The 15947-nt window shown below is 41.7% G+C and overlaps 1 protein-coding gene across 3 annotated transcripts in view; it reads left to right on the forward strand.

Moving 5' to 3' along the window:
- Positions 1-15947, forward strand: part of TMEM87B (transmembrane protein 87B) — a 51949-nt gene that overhangs the window by 14197 nt on the left and 21805 nt on the right. For 2 of the 3 annotated variants that reach the window (XM_045979308.1, XM_045979309.1), the window contains exons 4-10: positions 999-1136; positions 2139-2192; positions 3404-3494; positions 5044-5105; positions 5341-5524; positions 9957-10056; positions 14386-14479. In XM_045979308.1, coding sequence (XP_045835264.1) covers positions 999-1136; positions 2139-2192; positions 3404-3494; positions 5044-5105; positions 5341-5524; positions 9957-10056; positions 14386-14479 — 723 coding nt within the window. The remainder of the gene's footprint in view (positions 1-998; positions 1137-2138; positions 2193-3403; positions 3495-5043; positions 5106-5340; positions 5525-9956; positions 10057-14385; positions 14480-15947) is intronic. The other variant, XM_045979310.1, reaches the window with a different exon arrangement.

The following is a 15947-nucleotide window of genomic DNA, read 5'->3' on the forward strand; positions in this document are numbered from 1 at the left end:
GAGGCTTAACCCACTGAGCCACCCAGGTGCCCCCAAACCATATATTTTTATAAAATGTCCTTTGGTTCCAATACTTCTGATATTTTCTCATGGTTAGATTAGTACTGGCTTGCCCCATTTTTGGTAATGCTAACTTTGATCAATTGGTTAAGGAAGTTTCTACCAGGTTTCTCCACTATAAAGTTACTAGTTTTCTCTTTGTTGTTAACAATAATTTGTGAAGAAATACTTTTATACTTGTATGTGAATATCCTGATTTTTCATCAATCCCTGTTTTAATATCCTTTGATTCTGGCCTGATGAATCAATTATTGCTCTGATGATTGCTAAATGGTGATTTTCTAATTCCATATTTTCTTTTGCTTTGTTAACATTCTGCCATCAGGATGAGCTCTCTCTTTTCCTCTTATTTTACCTGTCAGTCATTTAACTGAGCAGTCATCAGCATGGACTCATTGATTTTTACTTTGTTACATGGGTTATAATATATTACTATTTTTAATTTATTTTGTTCAAATTGTCTACTATTTGGCCAGTAGAAGCCAACTTAGCCTTTTCTTGACGACTGGAAGCTGCCATCAGGAGCCTGGTTTTATTCATCCGTCTTTGATTTAACTTTCCTTGTAGTAGTTAAATGCTGGTTTTCTTTCTCTCTAAAATCTTTTATACATGGGATCAAATGAAAGTAGCCTCAGGTCAAAGTATCTTTTACTTCTCCGTATACCATTTCCTGTGGTAATACCTTAGTCACTTTTCTTCCTCTAAGATTATGCTTATATTCTATGTTAGTGGATCTTAGTGCCTTGGAATGGCTAACATGTTATGATTACCTTGTCATACTTAAAATTATATCCAAAATATTTTTCTTTTCAGTATTTTGTTCTGTATGTTTTCAAGTGCTCCAAACTGAATAAATCTTTGCTATCATTTAGTTTTACTTATCTTCTTGAATAAGAAGTGTAGAAATAAATTATAACGTAGAATTTTACCTTGGGTAGGAGGAGCTATCACAAAAACAGGATCCTAGTGTTGATGAAGACTTTTGTGGCCATTATTTCAAGAACATTGAGTGTTGGACAACAAAATATGAAAACTTAGACTGCAACAGTGACTTGCAGGTGTTTCCCTCACTGGCTGTGAGTATCTGTCTTGCCGTGTCAAAGTAGAATGTACTTTACTCCCGGTGAATACAAGTATTAACTTAAATTCCATTTTATCAATATTTTGATAAAGAAAGGTGCTTAATTTGTTAATTTTATGTGTTAACAAGTAAGATCCTGGTACCATTACTCCATTTCATTGTACCCTTTACAGAAACACGCTTGAAAAAGAATCCTTTTGTCATTTTTTCCTGGTCTGCTCTCAGTTCCTCCATCATTCTCTCTCTCTATCTACTCCAGTGAGACCTTTGCCCCCATCATTCCATCAGAACACATAGTCACGCTTTCCAGTGCTAAAGCTCTGTCAGCTTCCTTGGCTTATCAGCAATCAGAACACTCTCTCCTCCCTTACACACTTACTTCCTCACAGCCTGGAAGATTTGATTCTGAAATGTTAACAGCAGTCATCCATGGGTTGTGAGGCTATGGGTCATTGTAACTTATGTTTTTACTCTGTAAATTCTGAAATGAAAAAATTGAAAGCAAGTCTTCAGTGAAAATAATGAAGGTGTTTTTAAGATTTGTGATAATAAAAACAAAGTTTTTATTTTATTAAATAAATTTATTTAATTTATTTATTTAATTAAAAATAAATTTTATTTTATAAAAATAAATCAATTAAATTTATTTTATTACAAATAAAAACATAAAGTGTGCATAGCGGAGGTGTATGGCTTGATGAATTTTCAGACCCTGAACACATCAGTATAGACCCAGATCAAGTATAGAATATTTTAGCGCCTAAACCTCCCCCATAATACCTTCCCCACCAAAGGTAACCACTATCCTGATTTAAACAGTAATTTTTCAAAAGCAGGATTTTTTTTTTACTCATGTTTGGGCTATAAACTTTTTTACTTTTAATTTTTTCTGGTTCTTTACTTTTTTCAAAGCAATTTTTCTTAATTGTTAAAGCAGTTTTCCCCATAGAAATGCAGCAATACAAAATGGAATTGTTTTTTTTTTTTTTTTTTCCAGAATAAGGAACTAATTATAAATACCAGAAATGTTTCAAACCAGGAAAGATCAACAGTGAGTCATTTTATTTGTCTTTAAATCAAATGTTTACAAGTTCTGGTAAGCCTGAAAAGAATCTGTGATGGGATAGATACTTGGAGAGCAACATACAGTAGGGTGATTAGAAGTAGGGGGAGAAAAAGAAGCATTATTTCAAAGAGTGTATTTTTTTATGTGTATCTGTATGAATTTTGTACTTACTTATTTCTGACTTTGTTTAAAAATTCCTTTGAAGTTGTACTTTAAGGTTAACTTCTTTGCTACCTTTCTTTCAAATGCTTAACATAACAGTGGGCTGGTCCTGATCATCATTAAGGATGTAAAGAAATAGAAACCATGAATGTAGCTCCAGGGGAGAGAGAATTTGGTATTTGGAGGAATTCCTAAAAGTCAAAAGACCAAGAGGTGAAGAGGCTTGGAAGCAGTTGAGCATAGGGACTGAAGGTGGCTTTAGGAGGGCTAAACATTTGCTTTGATGCCGTGCCTCTAAGTTTCTCAGTGATCTTAAAGAGTGGTTTCAGAGTGGAAAGATGTTCCACTCTGCAGTGGCTGGGACAAAACTCTAATCTGCACAGACTCTGTTGCAGGTGGAAGAGTAGGAAACGAAGGAAGGATAGGGAATATTCTGGAAGGATGAATGTGAAGTGTGATCCAGTTATGTGCGACATTGCAGCATTCCTAGGCATTACAGGGGGCAATTTCATTTCCTGGCAGGATGGCTAGTAACATAGATGTTAGGGAATTTAAGTAATTGAACCTATGTACTGAATCTGTACAGCCTTTCTAACAATGTTACCTGACTTCTTATTCCCCCAGTTCAGTTTTAAAACAGCCACATTTAACAACTGAATGCTTGATATTAGAATGAAATATGGGAAGTGTAATATTAGAGAAAATATTTGAATGGTATTATTAAGTAAAACATAGAATGATAGCTTTTTGGGGGAGATCCTTTAAAAATATTAAAAGGAGAAAAACTGAACAGTAGAAAAAGCTTTTTTCTTCCTCCATTGCTTTGGGTCTGAGAGGGGTAAGTAAAGGGGCAACCCTTCCACAGTCTGCTATCCTTCCACTGTCTACCATTTCTTTCTGTTGTTTTAAAACAGTAAAAAGTAACCCCATTGAATTACTAAAAGTTGTTTTAAAATGTGGTGGACAGTTGCTTAACTGTAGCTTATATAGCAGTTTTTTAAAAATAACATAAAGGATTTTTTTCCCCGTTTCAGGATGTTGTAGCCAGAACACAGCGAGATGGGTTTCATTTCTTTATTGTTTCTATCAAAACGGAAAAAACAGACGCAAGATGGAATTTGAATGGTACGGTTAAACTGCATGCATTTTTGCTGTCTGCTTTTACTGTATTCTGTATTTTTGTCGTTGACCCAAATCTACATTTTTTTCTTAAAAATGTCGCTCAAGGGGTGCCTGGGTGTCTCAGTGGGTTAAGCCTTTTCTTTCAGCTCAGGTCATGGTCTCAGGGTCCTGAGATTGAGCCCTGCATTGGGCTCTCTGCTCAGCAGGGAGCCTGCTTCTCCCTCTGCCTTTCCCCCTGCTTGTGCTTTTTCTGTCTTTGTCTCTGTCTCTCTCTCAAATGAATACATAAAATTAAAAAAAAAAATTATTTCTGTTAATAACAAAAATAAATAATCTGTTTATTTTAAATAACATTGATAATTATTGAAGCTGAGTATTGGGTACATAGGAGTTGATTATACTGCTTTCTTTATATTGGGGAATATTTATAATATCCCAAAATGAAAGGATGTGTACAAGAGAAGAAAGAAGGGACAAATATCCAGGGAGGCATATTAGAGGTCTTTTTATACCATGAAAAGTTTTAGTACTATTTGTGTGTGTGTGTATGTGTGTTTGCATGTGTGTGTTTGCTCTGAACCGAACTAGAAGGGGTGAGGCTGCCATTCATGGTTGGCGAGGAGAGTATTCTTGAACGTTAAGTAAGGCAGTTGACCCTGGGATCATGACCTGAGCTGAAGACAGATGGTTAACCAACTGAACCACTCAGGCATCCCTTGGCTATCATTTTCTAGAGTGAGTGTCTGCTGGACCAGTAGTAGTCAATAGCATGTGAAGGTCCTAGGCATTTGCAGACTGCTCAAGTTCATCCACTAGGAGCACAGAGGTGAAGATAGTCTTTGTCTTTAAGAGTTGCTCAGTCCAGTGGGGAGGCAGAAAGTACTGAGCGGACACAGGCATTGCTTCAGAGGAGGCAGAGAACTGGTGTATGACAGGGGAAGCCGGTGGAGGTGGCTGCTCTGGAAGAATGGGAAGTTGGGCCTTTCCTAGAGATGACATAAGGGGCCAGAGAAGAGAGCCAGGGACATTGGGGCCAATCTGCCACCTAGACTGTGTGTTCCTCTCACCTTCCCAGGTATTATGTCTCTTCCCGATACCAGCAGGCAGTTTGAAGACCCCACCAGTTAGTAACTGGAGCAGTTACTGAGACAGTTTGGTTCTGTGTTTGGCACCCCGCTTATTATTGTTGTCTTATACAACAATCCCAACCAGATGCTTGAGTCCGGTACTTTATCCCAAGTTACATTAAGGAAGATGGAGTCCTCAGTGAGGTCAGTGACTCAGCATGGGGCCAGTCAAAGGCCAGTATGGCTCTGCTGTCTGCCTAAGATCAGACTTGGCCCAGTTTGACACCAGCATGTATACAAGTAAAGGTATCTTGATGAGCTAACGTGCCAGTGACTAGTAATTATCCGGCATTTTGTGTGTGCTAAGTAAAAATTCAGCACTTGTTAGCTCAGTTGTGCTCTTAGAGCCTTCTGGGAAATGAGCTTACATTTAAAATGTAATGGGTCATTTAATTCTTTATTTTCTTTATCCGCATCTTCACCAGTTTCTCTTTCTATGATTGGGCCTCATGGATATATTTCTGCATCAGATTGGCCTCTGATGATTGTGAGTATTTCTTATCATTTTTCCTTTTTAAAAAATGATTTTTTAATCCTAATTGGTAATGTTAACAATTTAAAGGGCTCGTGATAGTATCCTTTAGTAGCTAATGCTTTGGCATACACTCTATTTCTGATTCCAGAGTGACAGGAAAATAAAAGATTAGATAACTTGAATGAAGAAGTGTCCATTTTCAAATGATCACAAGCCTTAATTGACTAAATTGCTTTTCTTCCTACAGTTTTACATGGTGATGTGTATCGTTTATATTTTATATGGCGTACTCTGGCTGATGTGGTCTGCCTGTTATTGGAAAGATATATTAAGAATTCAGTTCTGGATCGCAGCTGTTATTTTCCTGGGAATGCTTGAAAAAGCAGTTTTTTATTCTGAATATCAAAACATCAGCAGCACTGGGCTATCAAGTAAGCTGTGACTCTCTTTGTGAATGCAGTACGATCCAGGAAACCCCTAGCATTTGTGAGAAGAGCTGTGGGAGGCCTCCTTTGTACAGTGGTTTGGAAACAGTCACATTAGAGATGAAGCGGACAAGAGCCATGAAGGAAATGTCAGAGTGGGGCTCTGATCTAGGCTAGTAGATGAGCTGTCCTCATTTTCTGTTCCCCTGCTCCTTCACTTTCCTCCTGGGGAGAAGAAAGCTCCCATTCCAGTGATTGACTTAAAACAGCAGAAGTTCCAGACAGGGGCACTTTAGGTGCTACTAATCCTTTTAATATATTTCTCTGTGTTTTTCCCATATTCTTTCTTCTCTTGTCTCCTCCACAAAAGAAAAGAAGGAAAATTGGACCCCAGGGAGTAAAATCAGTAGTGTGGGGATAGATGGTGCCTGCAGTCATCTAGTGTTCTCTGTCTCCTCACTGTCACAGAGAACCTCACGTGACCATTGGAGGCCCCACACAGTTTACTTAAGGAGGGCAGGGAGTTGGGCATCTCAGATGTGTGCGTCAGATTTCTAGAAGGTAGCATGTGAAAAGGCCAGAGAAGTAAAGGTACAGGTGCATCACCGAAACTTTGGAAAGGGAGGTAGCTCGAAAGGTTTGAAAGCTCTTAGGAATGTGCTTCTGAGTGATCCATTAAAATAATCTTTGTACTGACTTTCATAGGGTGTCTTTATGTCTACTATTTATTTTTGTAATACTCCAGAAAAAAAAGAAGAGTAAGTTGGAGTATAGATGAAATGGATTTGGCATGATGTTGATAATTTTTGAAGCTGAGTATTGGGTACATAGGAGTTTATTATACTGCTTTCTTTGTATTGGGGAATACTTATAGTGTCCCAAAATGAAAGGATGTGTACAAGAGAAGAAAGAAGGGACAAATATCCAGGGAGGCATATTAGAGGTCTTTTTATACCATGAAAAGTTTTAGTGCTGTTTGCGTGTGTGTGTGTGTGTTTGCTCTGAACCGAACTAGAAGGGGTGAGGCTGCCACTCATGGTTGGCGGGGAGAGCATTCTTTTTTTTTTTTTTTTTTTTTAAGATTTTATTTATTTATTTGAGAGAGAGAGCATGAGAGGGGAGAAAATCAGAGGGAGAAGCAGACTCTCCAAGGAGCAGGGAGCCCCATGTGGGACCCGATCCCAGGACTCTGGGACCATGACCTGAGCTGAAGGCAGTCGCTTAACCAACTGAGCCACCCAAGCGCCCCGGGGAGAGCATTCTTGAACGTTAAGTAAGGCAGTTGAGGTCCTTTGCTTTTAGTGGTTGTCATCTCTTGTCTAGGGAAGGTACAGTGTGGCCTGAACGTCAGTGAGGAGTGGCAGACTAAGATACGTGAAGGGATGAAAGGTCACTTGCCATCCTCGGGGACTTGAAGCCTTCTTTCTGAGATGACACAAGAAGGCCTTGGAAGAGAAACCACAGGCTGCTGTCGGTGTCTTTGAGGAGTCCTGTGAAAAGGAGAGGTGCCAGAAGACCGCAGGGCTCCTGCTGTTTCTCATTTTCCCAAGTGGGAAGGAAGCCTGTAGCCCAGGCTGTCTTGCTTAGCACTGATCCTGGAAGGATAGACTTTGGAAAAAGCGCTGCAGGGACAGGAAATGGTGATTGTTGGACCCAACACGGGGACCTTAAGGATAGGTCGCGTCACATTGACTCCCTTTGTGCTGCTGGACTTCCTCAGAGTATTTGACAACTGTGATTTCTTGTGGACAAGGTAGAGAAATGTGAGCTGAAAACTGGCTGGCTGTGCGACCATGTGTAAGAGGTTCGTGCACGTAACTACCCATCAGCATTTTGTCAGTGTAGAGCCGTGTTGTCCAGTGTGGTAGCTACAGACCACATCTGGGTGTTTGAAATTAAAATAGCAGCTCACTTCCTCAGTTGTCCTAGCTGCATTTCAGATGCTCAGTAGCCACACATGGCCAGTGATTACTTTATTGGACAGCGCAGATGTAGAACATTGCCATCATCCCAGAAACTCCTGTTGGACAGCACTGGTCTGGAGCAATGGTTCTCATCCCTGGGTGCACATAAGCATCACTGAAGAACCTTAAGACCATACGAGGGCCAGAGGCTGTGGTTGGCGTAGGCCTATGAATTGGTTCTGTTGAGAGGCTTCCCATGTGATTGTAGTGTGCACATCCGGGATGGAGAACCACCGGGTTTGAAGGAGGTTTTGAATAATGTCTGCCTCACAGGTTTCAGACCTTGTTGCTGGTTTCTCCTTATGATCCACTTAATGTTCCTTGCAGACCTATGCATATGCAGAGAATACTCGCTAAAATTGCGTGGACAGTGTGACATTGGCAGAGTTGTTAATACTGGGAGTATAGACAATAATTTTAGATGGACCCTTCTCACCTGGAAGTATTTGAAGGATCAAAGAGTTTTGGTATCCTGAATGGAAAGGTGAAACTTAATAGGCAAGACCTTGATCTTGGGGTTGAAGTACAAATCACAGAAGAACAAATGGGAAAGTTTAAAGGATTTAAAGGTTGAAGCTGAAGAAGAATAAACTCAGCACTGGCGATTATACGATGGTTGCCTCCCACTAGCTCCTACAACCTTGGTAACAGCAGGAGGACTAGCAGTGAAGACGTGGAGGTTCTTGTTTGGCAGGTCCAGCTGTACCAGGAAGATTATATAATCGCTTTCTTCCAAGGGGGAAATAGTGCAGACTGAGCGACTCATGAAGGAATTTGAAAACATGCCACCCTTAACCATTTGTCATCCTAGATCTCTTCACATTCCACATGCTGTCTTGGAGGGCTCAGCCGTTGTTTTCCTCCTGAAGTTTAATCTCCTGGCCCGATGTCTGTCCTGAGCTGCAGACCTAGTAGCTGGTCACCTGCTAACTCTTCTGAATGCCTTACAGACTTCTCAGTCTCTGTGTGGCAGAAAAGGAACCCAACTTTTCTGCCCTTGTACTTGACTCACTGTAGTCCAAACCTAGACTGGCTGAGCCAGTCAACCTTGGCTCTATCCTCTTGCCACCCTCTTCCTTTCCCTCTAGTTCCACATCTGTCTACAAAGCATTTGATAAGGTCTCTTATGATTCCTTGTGGGTAAGTTGGAGAATTGTGAGCTGAAAACAAAAATAAGTAGGTGGATTTACTACTAGTTTCTGAATGTCTGTCTTGTTTTTTTTGTCTTCCCTGCCAGCACTGTGCTCTCATCATCTCTTACCTAGATTTCTGGAATAGCCTCCTTAGCATTTTCCTTGCCTGTCACCCAGTTCCTTTCCAAGCCATTAAATAGAGCACTCTTGATAAAATGAAGTGGTCAGTTTTATTCCAAGAGTCAGCAGACTTCCTTTGCAAAAGCCATATAGTAAATATTTTTGACTTTATGGGCCATCAGTCTCTGTTTCAACTAGTCAGCTGCCGTTATAGCACAAAAACAGCCACAGTCAACATGTAAACAAGTGGGCATGGCTATGTCCCAATAAAACTTTATTTACAAAGGCAGATGTAGGGCCAGATTTGGCCTATGGGCTATAGTTTACCAGTTCCTTTTTTACTCCCTTGTTAACTGTGACTGACTTCCCACTGCCCTTAGCATAAAGTCCAGACTCATAACATGGCCTAAAAACCCTGTGTGATTATCCCTGCCTCTCTGACCACCTTTTTTCTTGATGTCCCTCATTGCACTGTACTGCAGACATCCTGAACTTTGACTTCTTGCAGTATGTTTTACTTTTCCTCTTTTCTCCTCCATGCCTTTTCATGTACCATTAATTTTGCTTTCTCCCTTATTTCCCCCAAATAGTTAATTTTTACTAGGCCTTGAAATCCTGACTTAGATATTACTTTTTCTGAGAACCTACTTGTACCTCCCTCAGGTATGGATTAGGTTGGCTTCTTCACAGTCCTGGGACATACTGTGTTGCCTGTAGCACTCACTATGCTGAGTTGTGTCTGTTTACTTGTTCCTAGCCAGAATATAATCTTCATGAGGGCAGTGATCATGGTGTCTCTTTTCCATTATAGTTACACAGTAGGAGCATAAGTGAATAAATGATGAAGGCAACTTGGAGAAAAGAAAGTTCTAGAGGACCTTATGGTTTTCAAATATACGCAGGACAGAAAGAGTGATATAGTTCTTTGTAGCCTCAACGGGAAGAACAAGAACAGAGGGAAATTGAGGGAGACAGCTTTTAGATTGATGTATGCAAGCGGTGCCCAATAGTGCTGGCAAATACGGGGTCAGTAAATTCTCCAGGAGTAACAAATTCCCCTCCACTGAGGCTTTCAAACATCAGATGGATTAGTTGACCTTTAAAGCAAATATGGCCAGCTCATCTGGGGTCCGAGTGTAGTTATACACAGTACATATTTAGAATTTTGGTGGCAAGCCTCTAGATGTATACAGAGTGAATTCTTTTCTTTCTTCTCCGCAGCCCAAGGTTTATTGATATTTGCGGAGTTGATATCTGCAGTTAAAAGGACATTGGCTCGCCTCCTCGTGATCATCGTGAGTCTGGGCTACGGCATTGTGAAGTAAGTACTGGCATGTTGGAAAGATACTGAGCTTCCAGTCTTGTGACTCCTCCCATCTACATTATGAGTCTGTGAAACTGGACACTTCTCAGTATCATCCTACAAACCCCCTAGGGAAATACCTGCAAAAACGTGTTTTTAAGGGATTTCCATGTACTAAACACTTTACGCTGTCCTCAGATAAAGATCTTGAATTTGAATTTCAGTGGCTTTTTTTTTTTTAAAGATTTTATTTATTTATTTGACAGAGAGAGAAAGATCACAAGCAGGCAGAGAGCCAGGCAGAGAGAGAGGGGGAAGCAGACTCCCCGCTGAGCAGAGAGCCCGATTCAGGGCTCGCGGGGCTCGATCCCAGGACCCTGAGATCATGACCTGAGCCAAAGGCAGAGGTTTAACCCACTGAGCCACCCAGGCGCCCCTCCAGTGGCTTTTTATAGTTAGATGAATAAGTCATCAACTTTAAGGATAGGAAAATTTTAAATGATTCTTAAAGTTCAAACCATTTTCTCTTTCCTAGACACATAGTTATGCTTTTTTTGGAGCATGGAGCTCCATGCATGGAGCCCCACGTGTGGCTTGAACTCACGACCTCAAGATCAAGACCTGAGCTGAGATCAAGAGTTGGACGCTCAACTGACTAAGCCACCCAGTCACCCCAAATTATGCTTTTATAATTGTATTTGAGTATTGTAAGGGAGAGAGGACTAAACAGGTCAGCAGATTTCAGACTAAAACCTGGCCATCCAGGCAGGACCCTGCTTCTTCCAGACCCTCTTGGGCCCCATCTTTTCTTTCCCATGCCCATGAGTCACTGGGAATGACCACGGAAGAACTTGTCCTCTTCATCCTCGCTGCCCTTTTGTTTGGACCGTTCTCCTTCTTTAAAGCTCTCCAATTCCCAGAAGCTCAAGCTTTCAAACTGGAGCACCTGCTTTATCTTCCTACTGCAGTTGCCTTTCAAGTTCCAGATTTCTGCCCTCATCGCTTAACTGTCCAAGTACTTGCTTCTCTGTGTTTCTCAGCGCTTCATGTGCCAGAATTCCCTGTGATTTCGTATCCGTGTGGGTGCTCCTGTGAGTGACCCGATCTCACCTCCCCACCCCAGCTGCTCTCACCTGTCCCCTCACCTCAGTTATGATTCCCACTCCACTTTCTAGACTTTATTATTATATTTAACTGTACCCTCTTTATCATTGCAAATGTTAATCCTCTTTTCAGCTGTCATCTTCTCTGTTTCCCATTTACTTTTCCGGACAGATCAGCCCCCTTCATTCTTTGATCCTAGTGTGGCTTCTGACCTGTTGATCCTGCCATCCTCCATTGAGGATGCGCACCTCCTACAGGGTGCTGAATACGCACGTACACCTAAAGCCCTCTGCCTTTCTCCTTGTTGGCCTCCCTTGAGCCTTAGGCTCATACCTGAGCAGCAGAATCTGCCTGACCACAGTGGGGGCTCATTTCCCTTCTTCATAACCCAGAACTCTTAAGTGTGCCCTTAGTCCCCCTGGCAGTTTCTAGATCCTCTTGCCAGTTGGAAGTCCCTTTCCCACTCTACAGAAGACTGTTTTACCCCCTTCTCTCCCGTCTAGTCTCGGACTCCCTACCCATGTCCATCTTAGCTGATCTTGGTTCTTTACTCCCCCAAGGAAATGGAAACCATCAGAAGGGAGTTCAGTGCATTCCTGCCACCAAATCTGTGCCGTCCCCCCACATCTGGACCATGTATAGCGTTTTCCTCCTCTTGAAAGGCAGTGGTTAAGTCCTGCCCCTGCCCTTGTGCTCTGGATTCCATCACCTCTCATGTGTCCGGCGGCTGCTCTAGCAGCCGGCTGTGTTTCCTCCGGGGTCATCCGTTTTCCTGAGGGGTGTCACTGCCATCAGCATGCTGTTATTTTGGTCATCTTCCGAAGCAAACCTCCCCCAATCCCAGCTGGCCCTCTCCTCTGCTTCCCCTTCATTTCTCTTCATCCCATCATTTCTCAGATGCATTGTCTGTACTTGCCACTTCAACTTCCCTCATTTTCTTCTGAACATACCCTAGTGAGGTTTTTGCCTCAACTCCTCCATCAAGACTGCTCTTGTCAATCACCTGGACCTCTGTTGCCAAACCACATGGCCTTGCTCAGCCTTTGTGCAAGGACCCTGTGGCAGTTTGAGTCTTAGAGCCCTGGCTCCTCCTCCCCAGATTCCCTGCTGGACTCTGTCTTCCTGAACTCCAGCACTGAAGTGCTCCAGGCTCAGGCCCCAGACCTCTGTTCCAGCGACTCACGTTCCTGGGGCACGCTCATCCAGTTTCTTGGCTCTAATGTCAGGGCACACCCAGAGTGAACCCACCCCTCCTTTCTGCAGCCACCACCCTGGTTCCAAACACCATCGTCTCTCCCTAGATGACTTGAGTACCCTCCTAACTGGTTTCCCTGCATCTGCCCTGGTCTCTGGTCAGTCTTTTCAGACACAGCATCAGCCAAGATGATCCTTTATAAACATAACGAAGATCTCATTACTTTTTTGCCCATCTTGCTTAATAAACCCAATTCCCTTCTGTGGTTTCTTATTCTTATGGCTGACTTCACCTCCTGCCATTCTCCCTTTTTGAACACTCTGCTGTGTCCAGCTTGCTTTCTTGCTGTTGCTGTTCCTTAAACACAACAGACACTTCCCACGGTGCAGTAAAGGCCTCTGCCTGTAAGTGTCTTCCCCTGGATCCTGGGCGTGGTTTGCTTCCTCACTCTTGCCTCTGCTCACCATCCTCTCCAGGAAGGCTAGCGCTGTCAGGATTCCCAATGGGGTGCATACCCTCGGCCACTTGGACCCTCACCCCTCTTACAGCACTGCTTTGATGCATATATTAGGATTTGTTGTCTCTTTCCCCAGTTTGAGGTGACTTCTGCGGAATAGGAGCTTTGCCTGTCTTGTGTCCTGCTGCTTAAGGCCCCAGTGTAGTTCCTGGCACATAGTAGGCCCTCAGTAAATATGCACTGAATGCACACACATATACTTGTGAGCTTGAGATTGATGTAGTTAGGAAGATTTTGGCCAGGAAACCTTCTTTCCATTGGGTATTTATTGAGATTCCTTCTCAAATGCTTTTTGGGGTCTTGAGAGATTTGTTTGTTTCTGGCCTTAATCCAGTACACAGAACACAGAGTCCTCGTGTGAAATCTTATACAACCCACAGGTCTAGTTATGAACTTTAGAGCACTCATGGTTCTCGCAGGTGGAAGGTTCCAGTTAGGGGACTGTAATGAGTCAGAATTTAGGTGAACTAAATCAGATACAGAGTCTTAAATATAAGCTATGGCTAGTAGTTGAATTTTTAGTTGGATTTTGTGGGGTTTTTTTTTTTTTGTTTTTAAAGATTATATTTATTTTTATTTGAAAGAGATCACAAGCAGGCAGAGAAAGAGGAAGGGAAGCAGGCTCCCTGCTGAGCAGAGAGCCCAATGCAGGGCTCAATCCCAGAACCCTGGGATCATGACCTGAGCTGAAGGCAGAGGCTTTAACCCACTCAGCCACCCAGGCGCCCCTGGATTTTGTTTTAAAGTGACTACATTTAAGTATTTTTCCAAAATTAGTTTTTTCTTCGAATTACTCTGGCTAGAGGGTTTTTGAGCTGAAACGTTTGTTCTCTGATTTGCAGATTTCATGAAATTTCAGTTCTCTTTTCAAATTGCTCATCACAAAAATCACCGTCTTTGCATTTTCCCAAATCATTGATATTTTTAAAGAATCAAAAATGTTATTTTAATTTTTTCAGTGTTAAGAATGGAAGCTACAGTGTGTTAGCCCTTTTGTTTGGGGATTGAGAGAAGAAAGGGAATAGAATTCAGTCGCCTAATACTCCTGTTCCTTTTTCTGCCCAAGTCAGAAAAATCAGTGGATTATCTAACAAAACATATCCCAGAACAGTTTTTAAGTAATGTTCATGAAAGAATTAAGTTACTGTTTCTGCCAGGGACATTTACAAGTTGGTTCTTAGCCTCCTAGTTTTCCTCAAGCCCCTCTTCCAGCCGGTGCAGTGAGGACCTGGTTATGCTAATCCTCTGGCACCTGGGCGGCCTCAGCATGTTGCTTCGTGGGCATCAGTACAGCTTCTAGGCCTAGAGCAGGAGGCCTGTTTCTCCTAAGCCTGTTTGTGCCCCGTTCCTGGGAAATAGACTACTTTTTTAAAAACCAAGGAAGCAGAGGCTGGATGGGGGAGCAGACTGATCTGACTAGATGATGACTTCTCTATGTTGGAAATGGGACCAATTATTGTATTCAGATGCATTTTACTTACCGGTGCTTTTTCTTTTTCTTTTTTTTCCTGTTTTCTCTTCCTCATTCCAGGCCCCGTTTAGGAACAGTCATGCACCGGGTGGTCGGACTGGGGATTCTTTACTTTATCTTCGCAGCTATTGAAGGCGTGATGAGAGTTATTGGGGTAAAAACCGCGTAATTCCACTTCCATCCCTTTTTGTTGTTGCTATGAAATATGGTTTTACTTTCTATCCCCTGATTTGAACTTTTAAAGATAGGACATCTATGAAAAAGGCCCAATTTGAGCTTTCTGTTGCCCCTAAGGAATATTTCCCTTTTTAAATACTTCCTGAAAGTAGTCAAAGTCCAGACAGAGCACTTCTTAAAGTCTGACTGATTATGAAGGCACCACTCGATGTCAGCTCAGGAATTGGTTCCATCTCAAAAACGCTCACGGTTATTCTTTATAAAGAACATTTGTCTTTGTCACTATGAAGTCTGAACGCATTCATTTCTTCCTTAACCCTTGGTCTGAACACGTGGAAGGGAACAGAATTAACTGTACCCTTCACACATGCAGACATTACAGCGCATCACTCTGAAGTCTCATTTGGTTATAAGTATTCGGCTCTCGGGGACTCCGTGTGTGGGGATTCAGTGGACTCTCTTCTTGAAAGAACCACGAGAAGGTAGCATCCAGGGGGAAATGACTCAGGCAATGTGGGCTGCAATGCTTTACTCTCTAAGAGGAGGCAGAACATTTATATCTGGGAAAACCCCTAGATTTCTAGCTCTCCGTTTTTCTTAATAGTATGGTTGACAACTGAGTAATTAATCAGCCTATTATATTTTCCTTTATTCAAAGATCTAGTAATTTTTACCCAAAATGTTTTTTGGACTAGATGTGTAAATTAGATCACTGCACAGAGTGAATGATCTTATGTTGCAGCTTTTATGTGCAGTTTACTTCACATATTTTGATCTTGAAGCAGGCCATTTGTTCAATTTGTTAAAAGCTTCGTTCTCCTTCTTTCTGTTATCTGTTATGCCTTCTATACTAAATACACCTGCACTTTCCATCTTTGACTCTTTGAAAGGTACATTTATTTTTACTTTTACACACTAGTGAAGAGCTTCGCATTTGTGTATATAATTTACAGGAACTAGTCTTTGCTAGAAAGAAAAAAGATAAATATCCCACATACATATATATATATACACACACACACACACACACACACACACACACATTGTATTTCTTTAACATTCTACATAGCCAGCATCTTCAATATAATTTTTAAATATGATTTTCTGTCAACTTGTGATCAAAGTGTCTCACCTATGGTTTGTTTTTACCATTCCACACTTCCTTTTTTTCATATCCCTTCACGGATAGTAGGAAAGATCAGGAGTCCACTTCATTAGTGGCCCTGGCTGTAGGTTTGGTGTGGAGAGGGGAGAGATTGAAATTGACCTAAGTGGGGCGGGGGACATGACACGTTTTACTTGCCATTTCATAATACAATTTTACATTATGATTGAATAGGTAGATGTTGCTGCCAAAACAAAAATTTCCATGTGCTTAGACACAAATTTTACTAGGGATAAAACTTTTATGTGACTTTTATAAAGGGATGAGATGAACTAAATTG

This window comes from Meles meles, chromosome 15, assembly GCF_922984935.1.
Source record: "Meles meles chromosome 15, mMelMel3.1 paternal haplotype, whole genome shotgun sequence".
Taxonomy (NCBI): domain Eukaryota; kingdom Metazoa; phylum Chordata; class Mammalia; order Carnivora; family Mustelidae; genus Meles; species Meles meles.